Source organism: Neofelis nebulosa, chromosome 5, assembly GCF_028018385.1.
Source record: "Neofelis nebulosa isolate mNeoNeb1 chromosome 5, mNeoNeb1.pri, whole genome shotgun sequence".
In the NCBI taxonomy this organism is placed as follows: domain Eukaryota; kingdom Metazoa; phylum Chordata; class Mammalia; order Carnivora; family Felidae; genus Neofelis; species Neofelis nebulosa.
In genome coordinates, this window is record NC_080786.1 from 128,640,059 (window position 1) to 128,657,980 (window position 17,922).

At 35.2% G+C, this 17,922-nt stretch overlaps 1 protein-coding gene across 18 annotated transcripts in view; it reads right to left on the reverse strand.

Moving 5' to 3' along the window:
• Positions 1–17,922, reverse strand: part of ROBO2 (roundabout guidance receptor 2) — a 609,497-nt gene that overhangs the window by 147,664 nt on the left and 443,911 nt on the right. For 17 of the 18 annotated variants that reach the window (XM_058731736.1, XM_058731730.1, XM_058731733.1 and 14 more), the window contains exon 5: positions 17,190–17,328. In XM_058731736.1, the coding sequence (XP_058587719.1) occupies positions 17,190–17,328 (139 nt within the window). Of the gene's footprint in view, positions 1–13,584; positions 13,678–17,189; positions 17,329–17,922 lie in introns of those variants that run through there. The other variant, XM_058731737.1, reaches the window with a different exon arrangement.

Consider the following 17,922-nt stretch of genomic DNA (forward strand, 5'->3'; position numbering starts at 1 on the left):
TTTGAAATCACCTACTACTTCTCGCTATGAGATGTCTGGCTCTAATTTTAGAACAAATGTTTTGAATTAGCACTTAACATTTTATGATGTATCTGCTTTATTAATCATTATGTTGGCCATTGGTAAAAATTATGAATTAAACCAGGAAACATCAAATGTCTAGGTAAGTAAATATGACTTTACTCCCTAAAGGAGAGTTAAAAAAAACTTTGTTTTCAATTTTCAAAATATTTGCACTCAGTCCAAATAGCTGAAGATAACCCTATACCTTTTGGACTCTTGCAAAAAATGAAGAAATGTCTACAATAAGGGCCATTCCATAGTTCCATAATTCAATGCAAATTTAATTATGGAGACTTCATATAAAAATATCGCAAAGTCTATTGCCCTGCTTTCAAAAGAAGGATTTTTAGGGTAACAGTTACTCGTGAATCTTTCAGAGTCATTCACTGATAATTAAAGACACACTTATCAACTAACTGACGGCACTAGCATGGATTCCAGTGGACACGGAGATACAGCCATTTAGAACCCATGGTGATGCGTTTCACCTGCTCAAAAAAGCATATGTTAACAACTCACAACATTAAATTGAGGCACTCCTGTATAAAACATACACTTTCTTGGAGAAATTTAAATCTTTTGCTTTGTTCAGGCTTGAAAGCGGATAAAACAGAAAAAGTTGCTCAATTTTCCTAAAGCAATCTTTCTGCTCACAATTATCGCAACAAAATCCTTCCACAGACAACACTTGAAACTGTCATTACAACTCATGTAAGCGTCTCTTGGCAACCTAAATCTCAGGTGATAATTTCATACTCTCTAATACTTAAGGTATATCCTGAAGTCAAGCTCTTAAATAACAATTGAAGTCTGGGAGCCAAAATGAGCCCAGTGGGTCATTATCATGCTGGCAAATGGATACCGAGTCAAGTTTTCTATACTTTACAGACAACTTGGGTCACATTCTCCTTTTTATCTATCATTATACTACTACTAATATCATCCTAATTATAATATATAATAATATATAATAACATACAATACAAAATACTATATATTATAATTATATTGTAATTGTATTACACTTCTAAAAGCTAAGGTTTGCAGTTTGAGGAAGAAATATTTACGTATTCTTTCAGGATTCAGGTCATAAGAGTTTCTGGACAGGGCACCTAAGAACAGTATGAAGGGCAGATATCTTCTTAAAAAATGAAAACTAATGCAATATTCATTGGAAAGGGAAAGAAAATAAAAAAATGTGGAAGTTCAGACTTCTAGGGAAATATTAAGAGGCAAAGTCATCTCTGAAAAGAACTTGCTGTACTGTGCTGGGAGCCTCTACTGAAAGCCAAGATGAAATTTAAAATATGATGGCATCTGACTCTGCCCTAAATAACCAAACAATATTTTAGATTCTCTTGGCTTCCCCTAAAGGCTCTCCTCGTTACCTCCATCTGAGGCATAGGTGGCTCCCTCCTTGTCAGCCTGACCATAGATGGAAAACCCTCTACCAAGTCTCCCTTTAGCACAGCTGAGGGAGCAGGACATTCTCCAACTGAAAAGCTGAGAGAAAATAAACAAACAAAAAATGTTTAAAAATGCCCACACTAGGATAAAAATACTATAATTGGTTTAATGAAGTGCAGATTTCAGATCACAGGGTAACTAGGCCCAAAAGAACACTCCCGGGGGTTCCCTGACGCGGCCATCTTGAAACCGGAGCCTCTCTCTGGAGCTGGAGTAATTAAACCGAACCGCAGCTGAGCCCTTCCAGAAAGGCCAAAGCACACCACTCACCCCAAACTAGAAGTGCCTGCGAGTTTTAATCACTGTAGCCTGCTGCCGTGTTTTGAGTGCCCCTGTCTACTCCTCTGACAGACAATGGGGCCTCCGGGGATTAATTCTCTTGGTGTACTTGTGAACAACTGTAAAGTTCACAGCCTGTTGTCTTTAGTCACCACCCGTTTCCATCTTCTCCTGTTATCTTATTCTCTCATTTTTCACTTCTACAGTGAGCTTTGTCTCCTCGGATGCAACCTCTCACAATTGCATCTTGTAGCCACCTCCACCAAATTTTTCACTATGCCTTCTGGAATACTAGTTCACTGACCTGTAAAACTTCCTTATCCTCTCTCACAGAATTTTACCTTCACTTCGTGTCTTAATGAAAATCTGGCTTTTTCCTGAGTTGGTGAAAGTGTGGAAGAGGAAGAGATGTAGGAAGTATACTCCTTGCCACTCCAAACAATAACTCAGTAACTCAATAACTCAGATCTTGACCTGAGCCGTAGACTCAGCCAGTCTAATTGACTGAGCCACCCAGGTGCTCCTGCCATCTTCTTTATATACCAAGAGTAGACTTACAAATGCTTCAATTTGCCCTCAACTGGCTCTCTAGAGAAAAGTCCATCCAAACTTCTAAACCTGCCCAGTATGTTCTTTCCTGACCTAGTCTCTGCTAACCTCTCCAGTCCCACCTTGCACTATGGCCCACTTTATACCTGAGTCCTCAACTGTACTCCAGAATTCTCAAGTTCTCTCCTGCTTCTGCATCTCTGCATATGCTGTGTCCTCACATCTGGACTTTTCTCCATGCCTCCTCACTCCCCATTTCTCCCTCCTTATAGCCTAACTACCTCTGCTTATACTGGTATAAAATCAATGTGTTGATATCTATCTACACTTCAGGTTTAAGCTTCACAAAGGCACGGTCATGTCTTTGTTCACAGATGTATCCTCAGAGCTTAGTACAGTGAATAAAGGTAGTCAAGACCAATTTGTTCATGAAAAATTAAATTAAGGCTATACACACACAGGAAGAGGAAGGTCCTATTTTTTCACCAGTATCAAACAACACTGATAACAAAATGCCAAATCTGTATAATAGAGAGTCTGTGGGCAACACAAGACACATTCTGAGCATTTAGACTCACTTTGTTTTCAGTTCCCTGAATTTTGACTGAGTTTACTTAAATTGTATCTTCTACTCATAGTTTTTACCTCAAACGTTTTTCTGTGTTCATTTTCTCCAAATCATTGACTAATACCATAATTAACAACACACTAGAAGGGCCCCGGAGCAATCCATAGTTTGATGGAGATACTCAGTTACAGAGTATACTCTTACTCACACCTGTCCTTGTTCTGTGATTTAACCTGTTGCCTAGATAAACAAAAACAAAAACAAAAACAAAACAACAACAACAAAAAAACCCCTCAAGTTCAACATACATCAGTAAGAAAGAAGTGAGGTCCAAAAAGTTTAAGAAAAAATTATCTTTAAGATAAAAATTATCTTTAAGATAAAAATTATATGATAATATCTTTTATCACTGATAATCTTTTCATTATACCAAACATTAACATACTAATCTTAATTAGTATGTTAATTAACTAATTAACATAACTAATCTTAAAATTAGAACTGTGTGTGTTTTTTGTTTTTTTTTTTTTAACGTTTATTTATTCTTGAGACAGAGAGAGACAGAGCATGAACGGGGAGGGTCAGAGAGAGGGAGACACAGAATCCAAAGCAGGCTCCAGGCTCTGAGCTGTCCGCGCAGAGCCTGACGCGGGGCCCGAACTCACGGACCGCGAGATCATGACCTGAGCCGAAGTCGGCCGCCCAACCGACTGAGCCACCCAGGCGCCCCATGTGTTGTTTTTTTTTAATTGACATGCTATTCACTATTTGTCTGGCAATAGAAATTTTGTTTTGATTGCTATAGGTTTTCTTTCTTTCTTTCTTTCTTATTTATTTATTTATTTATTTATTTATTTATTTTTGGTGTTATTTATTTATTTATTTATTTATTTATTTATTTTTGGTGTTATCTGCAGATTGGGCACTGACCTATCATTGCTAATTACATTATTGTTTCCAAAACTGCAGAGAGCTTTTAATATCATCTTATACTGATTTTCACTAAATTTAAATCCCTTAAAAGTTTAGAGATTGTGTGTGTGTGTGTGTGTGTGTGTGTGTGTATACATCATGTTCTACTTTCTGTCACAGTCATATAAGATTAAACTCAAACCAGTCTAGAGATATTAGAATTTCATGTAGCTCATCATAGCAGAAAGGACTATTTATTTTTATTGCTATCCTTACTATGCAACCATCCTTGTGATTTATTCAAATAAAATAATATCTGCAATTCCTTAAATGCATTACTTTAAATGCTTTTAAAACTTACTAGTATTATTTCCATATGTTTGTGTAACTAATTAGAACATGAAAATTTATGGTAAAAATTGCAAATAAATCACAATTAAGGAAAGCATTTTGGAACGAATAAAGTGGTGTAGGCAGGTTAAATTATCCTTTAATTTAGAAATAATTATTGGCTTAAATTCATTCAAGGCATTTTGATTTTACAACAGGACTAAGAAATGTAACATCAGGTTTGGAAAAGTGGATCTACTTCATAATTGTGTGTTTGATTAGAAATTAATCTCCACTTTACATTCATTTAGAAGAAGGATTTGGGGGATTAAATCCACAACAATCCATAAAATTCATAGCTTACACCAGATGTTTTTGACAGGGAGCTTCTTGTACTCTTCTGAGTCGAGAATGAACACTGTGCAATAAGGGACTGCAAGTTCAGAGTGAAATAGATCTTCAAATGTGCCATCTATCTGGTGGCCTTGTGATCCTTACTGAACAACCTTTAAGAAGATTCCATTGGTGTTGGAAGGGAGCATTCGCTGAGGTAGAATGGAAGTGTTCTGCATTATCAGTTTGGGTTGTGCTTTGGAAGATTCAAAGGGCTCTCTCTCCTCTTTACTTCTGCCCACAAAAACCTCCTCATGAAATGTGTTTCTGGAATAATTTAGAAATTCAACACAGCTACATAGGGGCACTTGTCATCATTAAGTGTGTAACATACCATAGAGGTTGGTAGATATATTTGAGAATAGAAGGTTCAGACACTTCTCTAATTAAGCTCCTCTTAACTAGTTTTATCAATTCAGCAACTATTTAATGAGCAAGAAATATAAAGAAACATTTCATGCCTCATATATTCTAGAAAATATGCAAGAATATACATTCATCTGAAGTCATTAGTGAACCAAAGGACCTTCTTGCATTCGGTGATGACCTATTTATGTCAAGTCTTGCCATGGCACTATTTGTCCTTCTCACTGGTATAACCTTCATAGCCAAGGCAATAAGAAATGACTTTGAGGTCTATTTCTTTGAACAACATTCTATTATTTTTGTCTAACGTTAAAAACAAAATTAAAAAGCATATAAAATAGCATTCAGGTAAGCAATTCCTACTTCATCTTTTCTACTAGTTCGGGGTTTCTTGACCACAGCACTTAGTGACATTTTGGACTTTTGGGCCAGATTATTCCTTATTGTGGGACTTGTCCTGTGTATAGTCAGCCATTTAGCAGCATTCTTAGCCTCTCCCCTCCACAAGACAGTAGTACCTAATTCCCCAAATGCAGCAATCAAAAATGTCTCCTCATATTGCCAAATGTCTCTCTGTAAATGGGAGAGGCAAAGCTGGCCCTCGTGAAGAACCACTGCACTAACTGTGTCTGGTGAGCACCACATAGCAGATACAGGGCTGGACATTTAAGAATGAAGATAAATATGGCAAGGGGAGTTGGGAGACAGAGAAACAAACAATTACAATAACAAAACTAACACTGTTTTCGCTTAGTTACACAGAACTTTAAAAAAAGCCAATGGCTATTGAGTAAAAAAAAGTGGAATGAAGGGTGTTTAAGATACAAATGGGAAATGAATGCAAGCTTTCATGTCAGAGAGACCTGCGGTTTGCATCCTGTTTTGCTACCCTCAGGTCCTGTGACCTTGAGCATTGTGCTCATTGTCCTTAAGCTTCATTTTCCTGCACTGTTAAAAAAAGGGATTCATGGGGTGCCTGGGTGGCTCACTCTGTTAAGCGGCTGACTTGAGCTCAGGTCATGATCTCAGGGTTCTTGAGTTTGAGCCCTGCATTGGGCTCTGTGCTGACAACTCAGAGCCTGGACCCTGCTTCAGATTCAGTATCTCCCTGTCTCTTTCTGCCCCTCCCCAGTTTGTTCTCTTTCTCTCTACCCCCCCCCCCCCAAATAAACAAACTTAAAAAAAGAGGGGTAGGTGATTCATACTTTAAGGCTATTGGGGAGATTAATTATAACTGTACAAGCACCTAGCATAAAATCAGTGGGCCCTCAAAAAAATACCATACTCTTTATTATTTTAATACAATTTCCTGTAAAGATAAATTATTTTAGAGGCACTCAGCTGGTTCAGTTGATATAGCATGCGGCCCTTGATCTCTCAGTATTGTGAGTTGGGACCCCACATTGAGTGTAGAGATTACTTAAATACAAAATCTTAAAAAAAAAGATGAATTATTTGAGTGAAGTAGTTTAGACAGTGGACTTGAGGGGTAACGTGCCTAATTGGGTTCAAATCTCTACCACTTGAATTTGCCCCTCAGATTCCTCCTTTGTAACATAAAAATGATAAGAACACTTGTTTCATGAAGAAACCGTGAAGATCAAATGAGTTATCTACATGTAAAGCACTTGAAAAATTAGCTATTGTCCCATAGTCAATTTGAAGATACACATTTCTTCTATTTTAACATCTCTGACATTAAAAATCATTTTCCATAGATGACATACTATATTTGATCAAGCAATTTTTTTTCTTCTTCATTCAGAGAAAGTATTGTCAGATCCTACAAACAATTCCAACTTGAATTCAATGACTTATAATATTATTATAGGACTAAAAATAATAGTTGGGTTAAACAAATATTTTGACTTCTGTATTTAATAAAGACAACACCTCTTATCCAGCACCCAAGGTGTAAACCTCAGTATTACTTTTATCCCCTCTTTCCCCATGAATCCTGACATAGAATCTATCTCTTTAAGGAAAAACAAAACAAAACAAAACAAACAAAAAAACCCCAGAAACACAACCTTTCTTTGTATTGCCATTTTGTATATTCACAGGAAATAACCCAAAAGAATCCCCTAACTACCTTTTAAGCAACTTCTTACCAGGTATGCTCACCTCTGAACATTCTCTACTCCAAACTACCCTATATAAAATTTGAGAATCAATTTTTTAAACCTAGAGACAAAGACACATTTGTATTGAATGTGCTCCAGTGAATCCCCATTTCATAGTGTATTCAGTATAAAACACTTTACTTGGAATTAGAGGCTTTCATAATAAAGTCTCAGCTAACCTTGTTGGCCTTAAGTGCCACTCCACTCCACTCCAGGCAAACGGAACCACTAATTGTTGGCATATTCTTTCCGCCACCAATGGTTTTTCATCCTGCTTCCATCTCTAGGAATATTCTTTTCAGCTCCACTTATGAGAATTCTATTCTCCTTTCCAGACCCATCTCTAACATCACATGGGACTAAAGCAGCTTTTCCTTTCTGCAACTCTAAAGAGTCTGTATATCATAGCTTTTTAAAATAGTTTGCTTTATTTAGTAATTAACATTATACATATCTCATACCCTCCCCCTAAAATCCTTGAGAACAAACTCATCTTTTTTTAATTTGTTGCATTATCAACACTAAAAATGTGCAATGAATATGTATGATTCTTTTTGAATTTTTGAAATGTAACATTTTAGGGGCGCCTGGGTGGCGCAGTCGGTTAAGCGTCCGACTTCAGCCAGGTCACGATCTCGCGGTCCGTGAGTTCGAGCCCCGCGTCGGGCTCTGGGCTGATGGCTCGGAGCCTGGAGCCTGTTTCCGATTCTGTGTCTCCCTCTCTCTCTGCCCCTCCCCCGTTCATGCTCTGTCTCTGTCTGTCCCAAAAATAAAAAATAAAAAAAAAAAAAAAACATTAAAAAAAAAATAAATAAATAAATAAAAAAAAAAAGAAATGTAACATTTTATTAGTTCACATTAGAGATATTTGTTATTCCTTTGAGAGAATTGCCATCTTGCTATAAATTGTGTTCATAGTAAGGCTAAAAATATTTTCTTTTTCTCTCTTTATAAAATTCTTCAAATAAGGGTTAAGAGTCCTGATTGACTTTTTTGCTTCTATTATTTGTGGTATAAATGTTGAACAAAACTTTTAGAAAATGTGGGTTGATGGATGAAGTATTTATAGCTTCCATCAAACATATATTTTACAGAAAGTGCCAGTTGTATGAATGGCTGTGAGAGTTAACCAGGTTTTCTTAATAAAGGCACCACACACACATTTGATGAAATTAGTTGAAAGGTATTACGGTAGGTCATATAATTGCAACAGTCACAATAATCTTAAGAATGATCAGCAAAATTTCCGCACTGAGATCTTGTCACAGGTCTATCCTATAATTTATGACAAATCACTTCTCAGAAGAGACTTCTAGTACTTTAATTTCTTGGCAAAGGTTCACTGTGTCCCAATAGCAGCCCCCACGCCTAAATAGGTCCTTTAAGAATGACCTTAAACTTTGTTTCAGTGGGCTATAGGAAATAATGATATTTTTTTAAATGATGCAAACTTATTTATTTGATACAATATAATGGATTATATAGTACTGATAAGTGCCATTATGATAAAAGTTATAAAAGCATTAATATGTACTTTATTACACAGATGTATTTTGTGACCATCTAATAGGCAAGCATTTACTAAGCTGTTTTTTCCTGATCTATAATCCCAAATGGAGAATGGAAAAAAAAAATTGTTCCCACTTAGCACTTCTAGATAATGGTCAAGATTGCGGACCTTGAAGCCAGTCATCCAAGATACCTTACTAGATGATTGACTTCATCTTACTTACCGTACTCTTTGTGTCTCATGTTTTTATTTGTTATATGGGAATAATAATAGTATTTATATCCTACGGTTGCCATAAGGATGAATGTTTTCATGTAAAATGCCTAGAATAGGTATGATATAGAGAAGTATGATGTAAATATAGTTATTAACATTATATTTACAGGAAAGGAAAATGCAATAAAAACAACTCTTTTGAATCAATATTAGCCTTTTCCTATAAAAACCTAAATAAGCATTCAGGGTCAAAGGCAATTTTAAATTTTTAAAAAATGTCCATATATACATAAAAATCTGATAGCATATATGCAAAACATAAAAAAAGTAGTTATCAGTTATAAATGGTTATATGAGTAACTGTACTTTTCTTCATTAGGCCCATCCATGTCAAATTTGCTTTTTTTTCCCTCCTATAAAAATGTGTTATAATTTTTAAAGTGTTTTGAGTTGTTGCCATTCACAGAATGATGCCATTTCAGAATTTAAAGGCACCACAGAAACCATCCAATCCAACTTGCACATTTTGCAGGTGTAGACCCTAGTACTCAACATATTATGTAAATGATTTAAAACGGCATGATGCATTTTTGCAGAGCTGGGATAAGATTGTTAGTCTCCTAAATTCAACTTTACCTTGTAAGCCCACATTGCAATTACAACTTATTAAGAACAGCAACAGCAAAAAATCAATCAGAAGCATATCTTAAGAAAAACCCCCGGGTGATTAAAAACCATCTAAGTGATTCTAACAACAAATTGTCATATGAAGGCAAGGATTTGTGTTAATATAGTCAATTAAATAACTTTCTTTTTAATTTTTTTTATTTTTTAAGTTTATTTATTTCTTCTGAGAGAGAGAGAGCTGGGGAGGGGCAGAGAGAGAGAGAGGGAGAGCGAGAATCCCAAGCAGGCTCTGTGATGTCAGCACGGAGACCAATGTGGGGCTCAAACTCACGAACCATGAGATCATGACCTGAGTCAAAACCAAGAGTAGAATGCTCAAGCAACAGAGCCACTCAGGCACCCCTCCTTTTTTTAAAATTTATTTTGAGAGAGAGAGAATCCCAAACAGGCTCCATGCTGCCGACGTTGATCCCAATGTGGGGTTTGCTTTCATGAACTGTGAGATCACGACCTGAGCTGAAACCAAGAGTCAGATTCTCAACTGATTGAGCCATCAGGCTCCCCAACTTTCTCCTTTTTATATTTTGTGTAGAGTTGAGGTAAGAATCTAGGATACTAGAAAGTGTGTCTCCAATGGTAAATACCCAATATATCCACCTGAGTCTTGATACAATGACTGTCTCTTGGTAAACCTTTGGCTTGTCCTACAAACTGGGCTAAGTAAAATGCTGCCCTAATCCTGATCTCTGCCTAGGGAATTCTCTAACATCCTACGCTATGATGGAAGAAACAAACCTGCCCTAGCTTCTATGTTGGACAACACCCACATGCCAATGACAGGTGGCACTCAGACAGATCCTTTTGCAAACTGCACCTGGTCTTGGCTCTGCCTTGACACAACACAAGAACTGCCAGTTAATGGGCATCTTTGACTTCGAGGCATTTCATATTCCAAGTGTGTCCCAGCTTGTTAGTTGACCACTGGCCAGAACCCAAATTGGATGCCAGTTCCTGCATTGTCCCTGAGCTGAGATTCTCAACAGATGGGCCAATGTGGTCACAGGATGAGGTAACTTGCACTCTTCAACCTAGGTGGCAATTAGTTTTGTGTTAACAGCAACTATTAGCACCTATTTGATGAAAACGCAGAGAAAGTACCATTTTGGCATCCCTCTGAAAGTTGCTAATTAATTCTGTTTGTAAACAAAAATCTATATCTTCAGCTTCCAAGAAGGTAACTTTGACATGGTCCAAATATAGATTTCCAAAACACGAAGACACTAGGTGTGCTTATGAAGTTGGTCTAAAGATTACACTTAACATTCCTATAAAGTTATTCATGATACAGCGTTTCTAGCTGAGTATCTAAAATTTTATCAAATATAAAATTAGTCAGTGGCTCAAGTCCATAAACAATTAATAATCACATAATTACAAAGCCCATTAGTTTAAAATATATGTTTTATGCTGGAAAGATTTTAAATCAAGTCCTAGCTCTAACATGTATTAATGTGTGACTTTGGAAGCAAGTTACTTAAACTTCTGTTTCCATAGCTCTCAAATGAGGAATAGTATTATTTTAGAACACTATTTAAACTAGTGTAATTAACATATGGAAAGCAAAAGTGCATGGCAAATAACAAGTCCTTCAAAATTACATGCTTTTATTGTTACATAATCTTCTTACACAAGTGATGGTTTTTTTATTATCAGTCGACAACTGATATGATATAATGTGTGAAATTTGAAAGTCCCAACCCAGATGTCTTATTACACTGGGGCTGCAATAAAATATGTTGACCGTGTACAAGCTTTGAGAGGTAGGAAAATCAGAGGTAACTTTCAGGCTTGGCAAACTGGCTGGAAAAATTTATAAAGAAATCTATACGATTTAAAAGCAAAAGTGGTATCTATTAAATCAGTAAGATTTTATGTTTCTATAGAAACTGATTGGCCAAAGAAATTGAGTATCCATAGAAATTGTATACTTTATATTTTTCACCTTTAATATATTTTCCTTGTAGTTTTCTAGGTAGCTAATAAATGCCACCAACCAGCAGAATTTATAAAACTGGAGCACTTGTTATGTGTATCCAGTGTATAGTATTTACAGTTCTTTGAATGAGTTATATGATTTTAATAACCCTTTGAGTGAGAATGGATGGCATAATTATTCACCCTGTACAAATGAGTCAAAGTGTAGGTTAGTTATTAGTCCCCTTGCATTTCTGGTCCATTTCTTCAGAATGTAAAACACAAAGAGTTGAAATATCTTCTTCAAGGTCACACTCCTAGTTAGTGGTAGAGAAATATGTCAAACACCATTTCCAGAACATGGGAGTATAACTAAACTGATTAAATGATTGAACAGTGTCAGAACAAGCCTAAAGTTTAATCTCTGAAGATGGTCTCAGTATTCTTCATGTTATTCATAGCTATATTAAAAGATCTCACAGTAGTTGTCCATGTAGTTCTATTTTTTTTTTCTAGACAGAAATGGCTAAGGCATCTATACAGCTAAAAAATTACAGAGTATTCATTAACACATTTCTTTATATTTCTGAGCCTTAGGGACCAATTCACTTTTCAGATGTCACATACAATGTTTATATACATTGCTTTTCTCCTGCTCTTAGTTCTTTCTGTTCTTAATTTTTTTTTTAATTGACCAATCTTGATCAGCCTACCAATCAGCATGGTTATTTATCAGGAGCCCAAATTACCACATGTCCTTGAAGCACACGCTGTATGTGAAGAAGACCCATCTCCTCAGCAGGGTGGCGGAGCACCTGTTCAGCATCTCCGCATCCCAGAAGCACATTCTCTAAACAATGGAGCTTCAAAACAATTAATATAAGAACATTTTCCAGGGCTAAGTGAAAAGAGCCACTTAGTGTGAAAAAAGCCACACACACACACAAAAGAATTATAAGTGGTTCTATTCAGTTTCTTTTCTTAAGGATTCATGTATTTATGTGAATCTCGCATTTCATGGAACTAAGAACTCTAAAAAGTCTCTCTTAAAATAGACTTGCACTTCAGAGAAAGGAATTTGTCAGTGGCTTCAAGAAAATTGATAGAATTTTCCACCATATATCTTGCAACTCTTATTCTCGAGTCCTTTATCTATTTTTATGAAATATTCATGAATTATATCTAGTATGTGCAAGCCATCAACTGCATTTAGAATTTGCAGGCATACATAAGAATGTAAATGGCATATTTTATTTCCTTTTTGCTCTGACAAGCTATTATAAACATTCCTTTCTGTACTCTAGATCTTTATTAAGAAAGTTAGTGTCACTTTAGAGTTGGTTCAGAAAATAAATAAAAATGAAATTAAAAAATCATGGAGCTAACCATATAGTGATATAACTAAAATTTATATGAATGGTAAAGGATGCTAAATCTCATATTTACAATTCTTTAAAAGACTGGTAATAATTAACTGAAACACAATCTATACTGACAAGACCAGATAAGAAATTACAATGAGATTAATCACACTACTTTTTAACTAATTTCTGAGAAGGGATATTTTTATTCTTCTCGCTAATATTAGATTGAACAGAGTATTGTCGTGTTGGTGTATTTTAATTTTTTTTATTTAATTCATTGTAAATTTATTATTTTCTCTTTCTTTTTACATTAGAACACAGTATTTTCATAAAGCTTCAGCATATAATGCATATTATATTTATTTTTTATTTTGGTATAACAAAAATATATAACATCCCTACGATAAGATGGAGCATAGCACAGACGAAACATAATCACAGAATTAAAATACTGGCAACTTCTATCACATGAAACACTTTATGGAAAGATGTAGTGAAGCAGCACCTGGTCATCAAGAGAGTATTAATTAGCAAAAAGGTCTAGGTTTGCCTGTGAAAAAAAAGATATACTACCCAAGGAAGAAACTAGGATTACTTTAGGCCTGAGTTTCTTTAATGTATGTAAATACTTTTCTATATCACCCATCTTGTTAACATAAAATAAAAAAAAAAATCAATAACTATATTTATTTTGCTTAAAAATAATTTTTTTACAGACTAGTGAGCATTAAAAATATCGGAGGCACTTAATAAATGTAGGTAAATCTGAAAGCGTAACTTTTACAATTTAAATTATGCTTTAACAAAACCTGTATTTAAAAAAGAAAATCATTATACCAGTACCTGGGTAGCTCAGTCGGTTAAGTGTCCAACTGTTGATTGTGGCTCAGGTCATGATCTCAGGGTCATGAGATCAAGCCCTGAATCAGGCTCAGAGCAGAGCACAGAGCCTGCTTGGGATTTTCTCTCACTCCTTCTCTCTCTCTCTGCCCCTCCCCTTCTTGTTCTCTCTCTCTCTCTCTCTCTCTCTCTCTCTCTCTCAAAAATAAAAGAAAATAAATAAATAAAGTTTAAAATAAATAAATAATCATTACAAATAACAAAAAATAGTCTTTCCCCTCATCTCCTGTTTTGTTCCCTCTACCCACTTCATTTCCATATTGGTATGTGAAAGTATTGATAGCCTTAGGAAATGCTACTTTTCCCACCTCACCAAAATACTCATCAAATAAAAAAAAATACCAACTCACCAAGGGTACAATTTAATTTTATTAAAGATAGGTACTGAGAAAGATCAGGAATTTCAAGGCTAAATCAAAGAAAGAGGTATATAAGTCTACTAAAAATACATTTTCAAAGTAAAGGAAACAAAAATGCTCCCCTAATTCATCTCTGGTTACTGCAAGTTTGGCACAGATATCTTCTTCTGTGCTGAAGGTTTAAATAGCTATCACAGCATTTCATAAATTTATACTTGAATTGAAAAGCTTTTCTTGTCTCCAAAAGAAAAATAGTCACATATTACTTACGTAGTAATTACAGGCTATGCAGCTGCCCTACAAAGCTTTACTATAAATGTGTTAAGCATGAACCACTACACAAACCTTATTCAAATTGCATTAAATGTTAAGCCAAAGAAATGTCATCCTCCACACCACTTCACACAATTGCTTACACAAGAACAATGGCCATCTCCCTAGTCTGAGACTTAAATAATGTAATAGAATCAATGTTGTTGATTTAGGCTATGGTTGGTTAAAAGTCATTACTGTTATTCCTCACCAAGTAAAGAGGTCTATTTCCCCCTTATTATGCACAAGTGAAGCTTATGCTAATGCCTACAAATCTAAGAATGAATAAGCTTCTTTGAAATACCATTTAAAGATTGAGAACTCATGAAATAGTACCTCGTTTCTATCATGATAAAAATATTGACCTCAATTTCTATATTGCGCTGATCCTTACTTTAAGCCTTTCTAATGCACAGTTGAAAGCTTATACAGCATTTCCATTTGCTTAATACTTTAAAAATATTAAGCTGGTCACACAAAGCACTGTAGTAGTATCATGCCAGTAATAGAAGAATAAAGAGGCCAGAAACCTATGAAAATGTTTTAAGGAAAGTTAATGGAAGTAAGATTTCTCAAAATCTCAATCTCACCTTTAGAGGTCTTTATATAATCCATTCTAAACATGTAGTATTAATAGTATTGTTTGATTTTTGTGTATTATTTGAACTTTGAAGCAAATGAATTTGGTAAGATTGGAGAATATTATAGCAACTAAAGGTGTCAAGCTTATGACCTAACACCTAGAGAAATTTGGGAACAAATTAAACTGGGCTTGATTAAGTTTTATTTTACCTCAATTCAGAGACATAGAGCCATTAAAATGCAACACACCCTTACTACTTTCTATTTTTGAAACTTTTTTGAACTGGATCTTGTTTAATGATTAAAAATGGCAGAATCATGAGGGATGTTATATAGACATCATTAACCTCTGACATCATGTGACCAAAAAAATGGCATTCTCTGTGGATTTCTTCCTAACACCCCACAAATCCAGTCTAACCATGAGAAAACATGAAACAAATCCCAGTTTGGGGTACCTGCCAGTACCCCTTCAGGCTGTCAAGGTCATGAAAACAATGAAAGACTGGGGAAATATGACAAGCAAATGCAATATTCTATAATATCCAACTAAATAAATACCCTCAATTGGAGACTGAAGCAGAAGGAAAACATTAATGAGAAAACTGGTGAAATCAAAACAATGTATAAACTATAATCACTATGTATTAACATTTATTCATTCAGAGTAATAAATGTTTCCTAGTAATGTAAAATGTTAATAATAGGGAAAACTGAATGTCAAGTATATGGGAATTCTCCATATTATTTTTGTAACTTTTCTATAAACCTGAAAATATTCCAAAAAAAAGTTTTTGTTAGTTTGTTTGTTTTTAATGGATGAGTATATTTACTCCCAGTAACTGAAAATTAACCTTTGTGTACACTAGGCTAAATTTTACTATATAATTCATCTCTCAATCTTACATCAACATTTAAAAATTACACATTAACTGCTCTCAGCTCCATCAACTTTTCTTGCATTTTAACCTACTTCTCCACTGAGAAGACTTGAGGAACTTCACATTCACAAACTCCTGTAACAACACTCCTTTAAAACTAGATGTCTAACAGCAAAGTGACATAGAAGTAACTTTCCCTACAATACAGGCTAAAAAGTTAACCAAATTAAAATATTTACTTCTTTTATTTCTATAGATTGCAAAGAATGTCTCATTGAGTGTTAAAAATGTTTGGTCCATTTGAGACCAGTGCTGTTGATCATATGACTTCAGAAAATACAGTATCAGAGAAATAATGATAAATAAATCAAGATTTTGAAATAAATGCATAAATTCAGGAAAGTATCCACAGTGGTTGCTGGTGAAAGCAGATAAAAGGCAACTGATGTCTGTGTAAGCAAGTTTAATTTCAGTCAGTTGAATGAAACCAAATTTATCTCTTTTTTTTTTTTTAGGAAAAAAATTACAAAAAAGGCAGGATGTCAAATCTTATTCATATGATTGTAGTCGGTTTGATGGCTGATGGCCAGTTTCAGAAGGTAACACTAGGAGTAAGGCAAAACTAATCTTAAAGCTAAACTTGCTCATTATATGGGGAAACAAATAAAAAAAAATACTTGAATGATTTATTTGGTCATAAAGGGCAAGGTCTCAGAAAAATCTAGACAGCAAAAATGTTAAGTGTATTTTTATAAAAAGATAACAAGCATGTTTGGATTTACCCATGAAAGTTGAGTGACTAGGTTAAGGAGTTTGGTGATAGGAAGATTAGATGGAAAAAACAGGTCTCCATGAAGACATGGAAAGTGAGAAAGTGACAGGCAGTCCCTAAGTGAGAAATTCCCTCTGCGGATAGTGATATCCAGGACTTGCTGCATTTTCAGTGTTGTGTTGCACAAAACCTCTCCTTTACTCCAGACCTTGAAGTCATCTAGACTCAGCAGCCTTTGGTGAGTGATGCTCTGGACATCACTAGGAAAGCAGACAGCATCCAGTGTGGGCTGAAGCATCATGCCAACAGAACAGTAGTTGGAGGAATTAGGATAAATAGTCAAGAGTTCACTAGGAGCAGAATAGCAGACCTAGGAGGGGCCACCTCCAGAAACTTTGATATTTGGGGGCAGGAGATGAAGTGGAGAATCAGGCATTTACGTGAAAATTCAGTGAAAGAGCAATTAAAAGCTTGTAGGACTTCAGTATATTAAACAGCAGATACATGGCTTGCATATGTAAAAATCAGATGTCTGGAAATAATACACCAAGATATGCATGTCTGATGGTAAAATCAGGATTTTATTCCCTCCTAATTATTCAGTGGTTATCTAATGATTTTCCAACTGTATGAAGTTCTTACCTTCCTCTTGGCAAGTCTGCATCATCCTTTTTCCACCGCACAGTTGGTTGAGGATCTCCCTGGACCTGACAACGAAATTCTACAGCTTCTTCCTCCAGCACCACCTGGTTAATTGGCCTCCTGAGAAATGTGGGTCGTTCTTAGGAAAAAAAAAAAAAAAAAAAAAAGGGAACAATGGTAAAATGAAATCAATGCTGTGCATGTCTTAAGAACATTATCAAAAAAAGCTCTGTATCTCAACTATATCTTGATAAGACCTTATTAATCCAATGCAATTGAATAAAATAAAATATTTTGGAACACAGAAGTAGCTACGGTTTGTATATAAGATCATAGAATCTTTTGGGAATAAAATTGATTCTTCAGTGAATTCCTGAGCTATGGAAAATCCTATCACAAAAAATCTGGCATTCCACAGAAACACGGAAAGATATAAAAACGATTACTTTAACCTACCCCAATAGCTGAGTGACAAAACTAAAAGTTGAAACTGATGGAAACTATCAAAAAGGAAACCAATATTCATGTTCCATCACGAATGCTAGCATTAACTAACTGGAAATAAGACAAAAAAAAGAAAAAAGAACGCTACAGTGAATACACACAAAAAGTTGTGCTCTCGCACATGCTGTTATTTAAATTTTCCCACTTAGGCTATCATTTCACAAAGACTCAATACTTCCACATATGTTTTCACCTCGTGTATGGAAAGCTATCAACCCGATTTAATTTT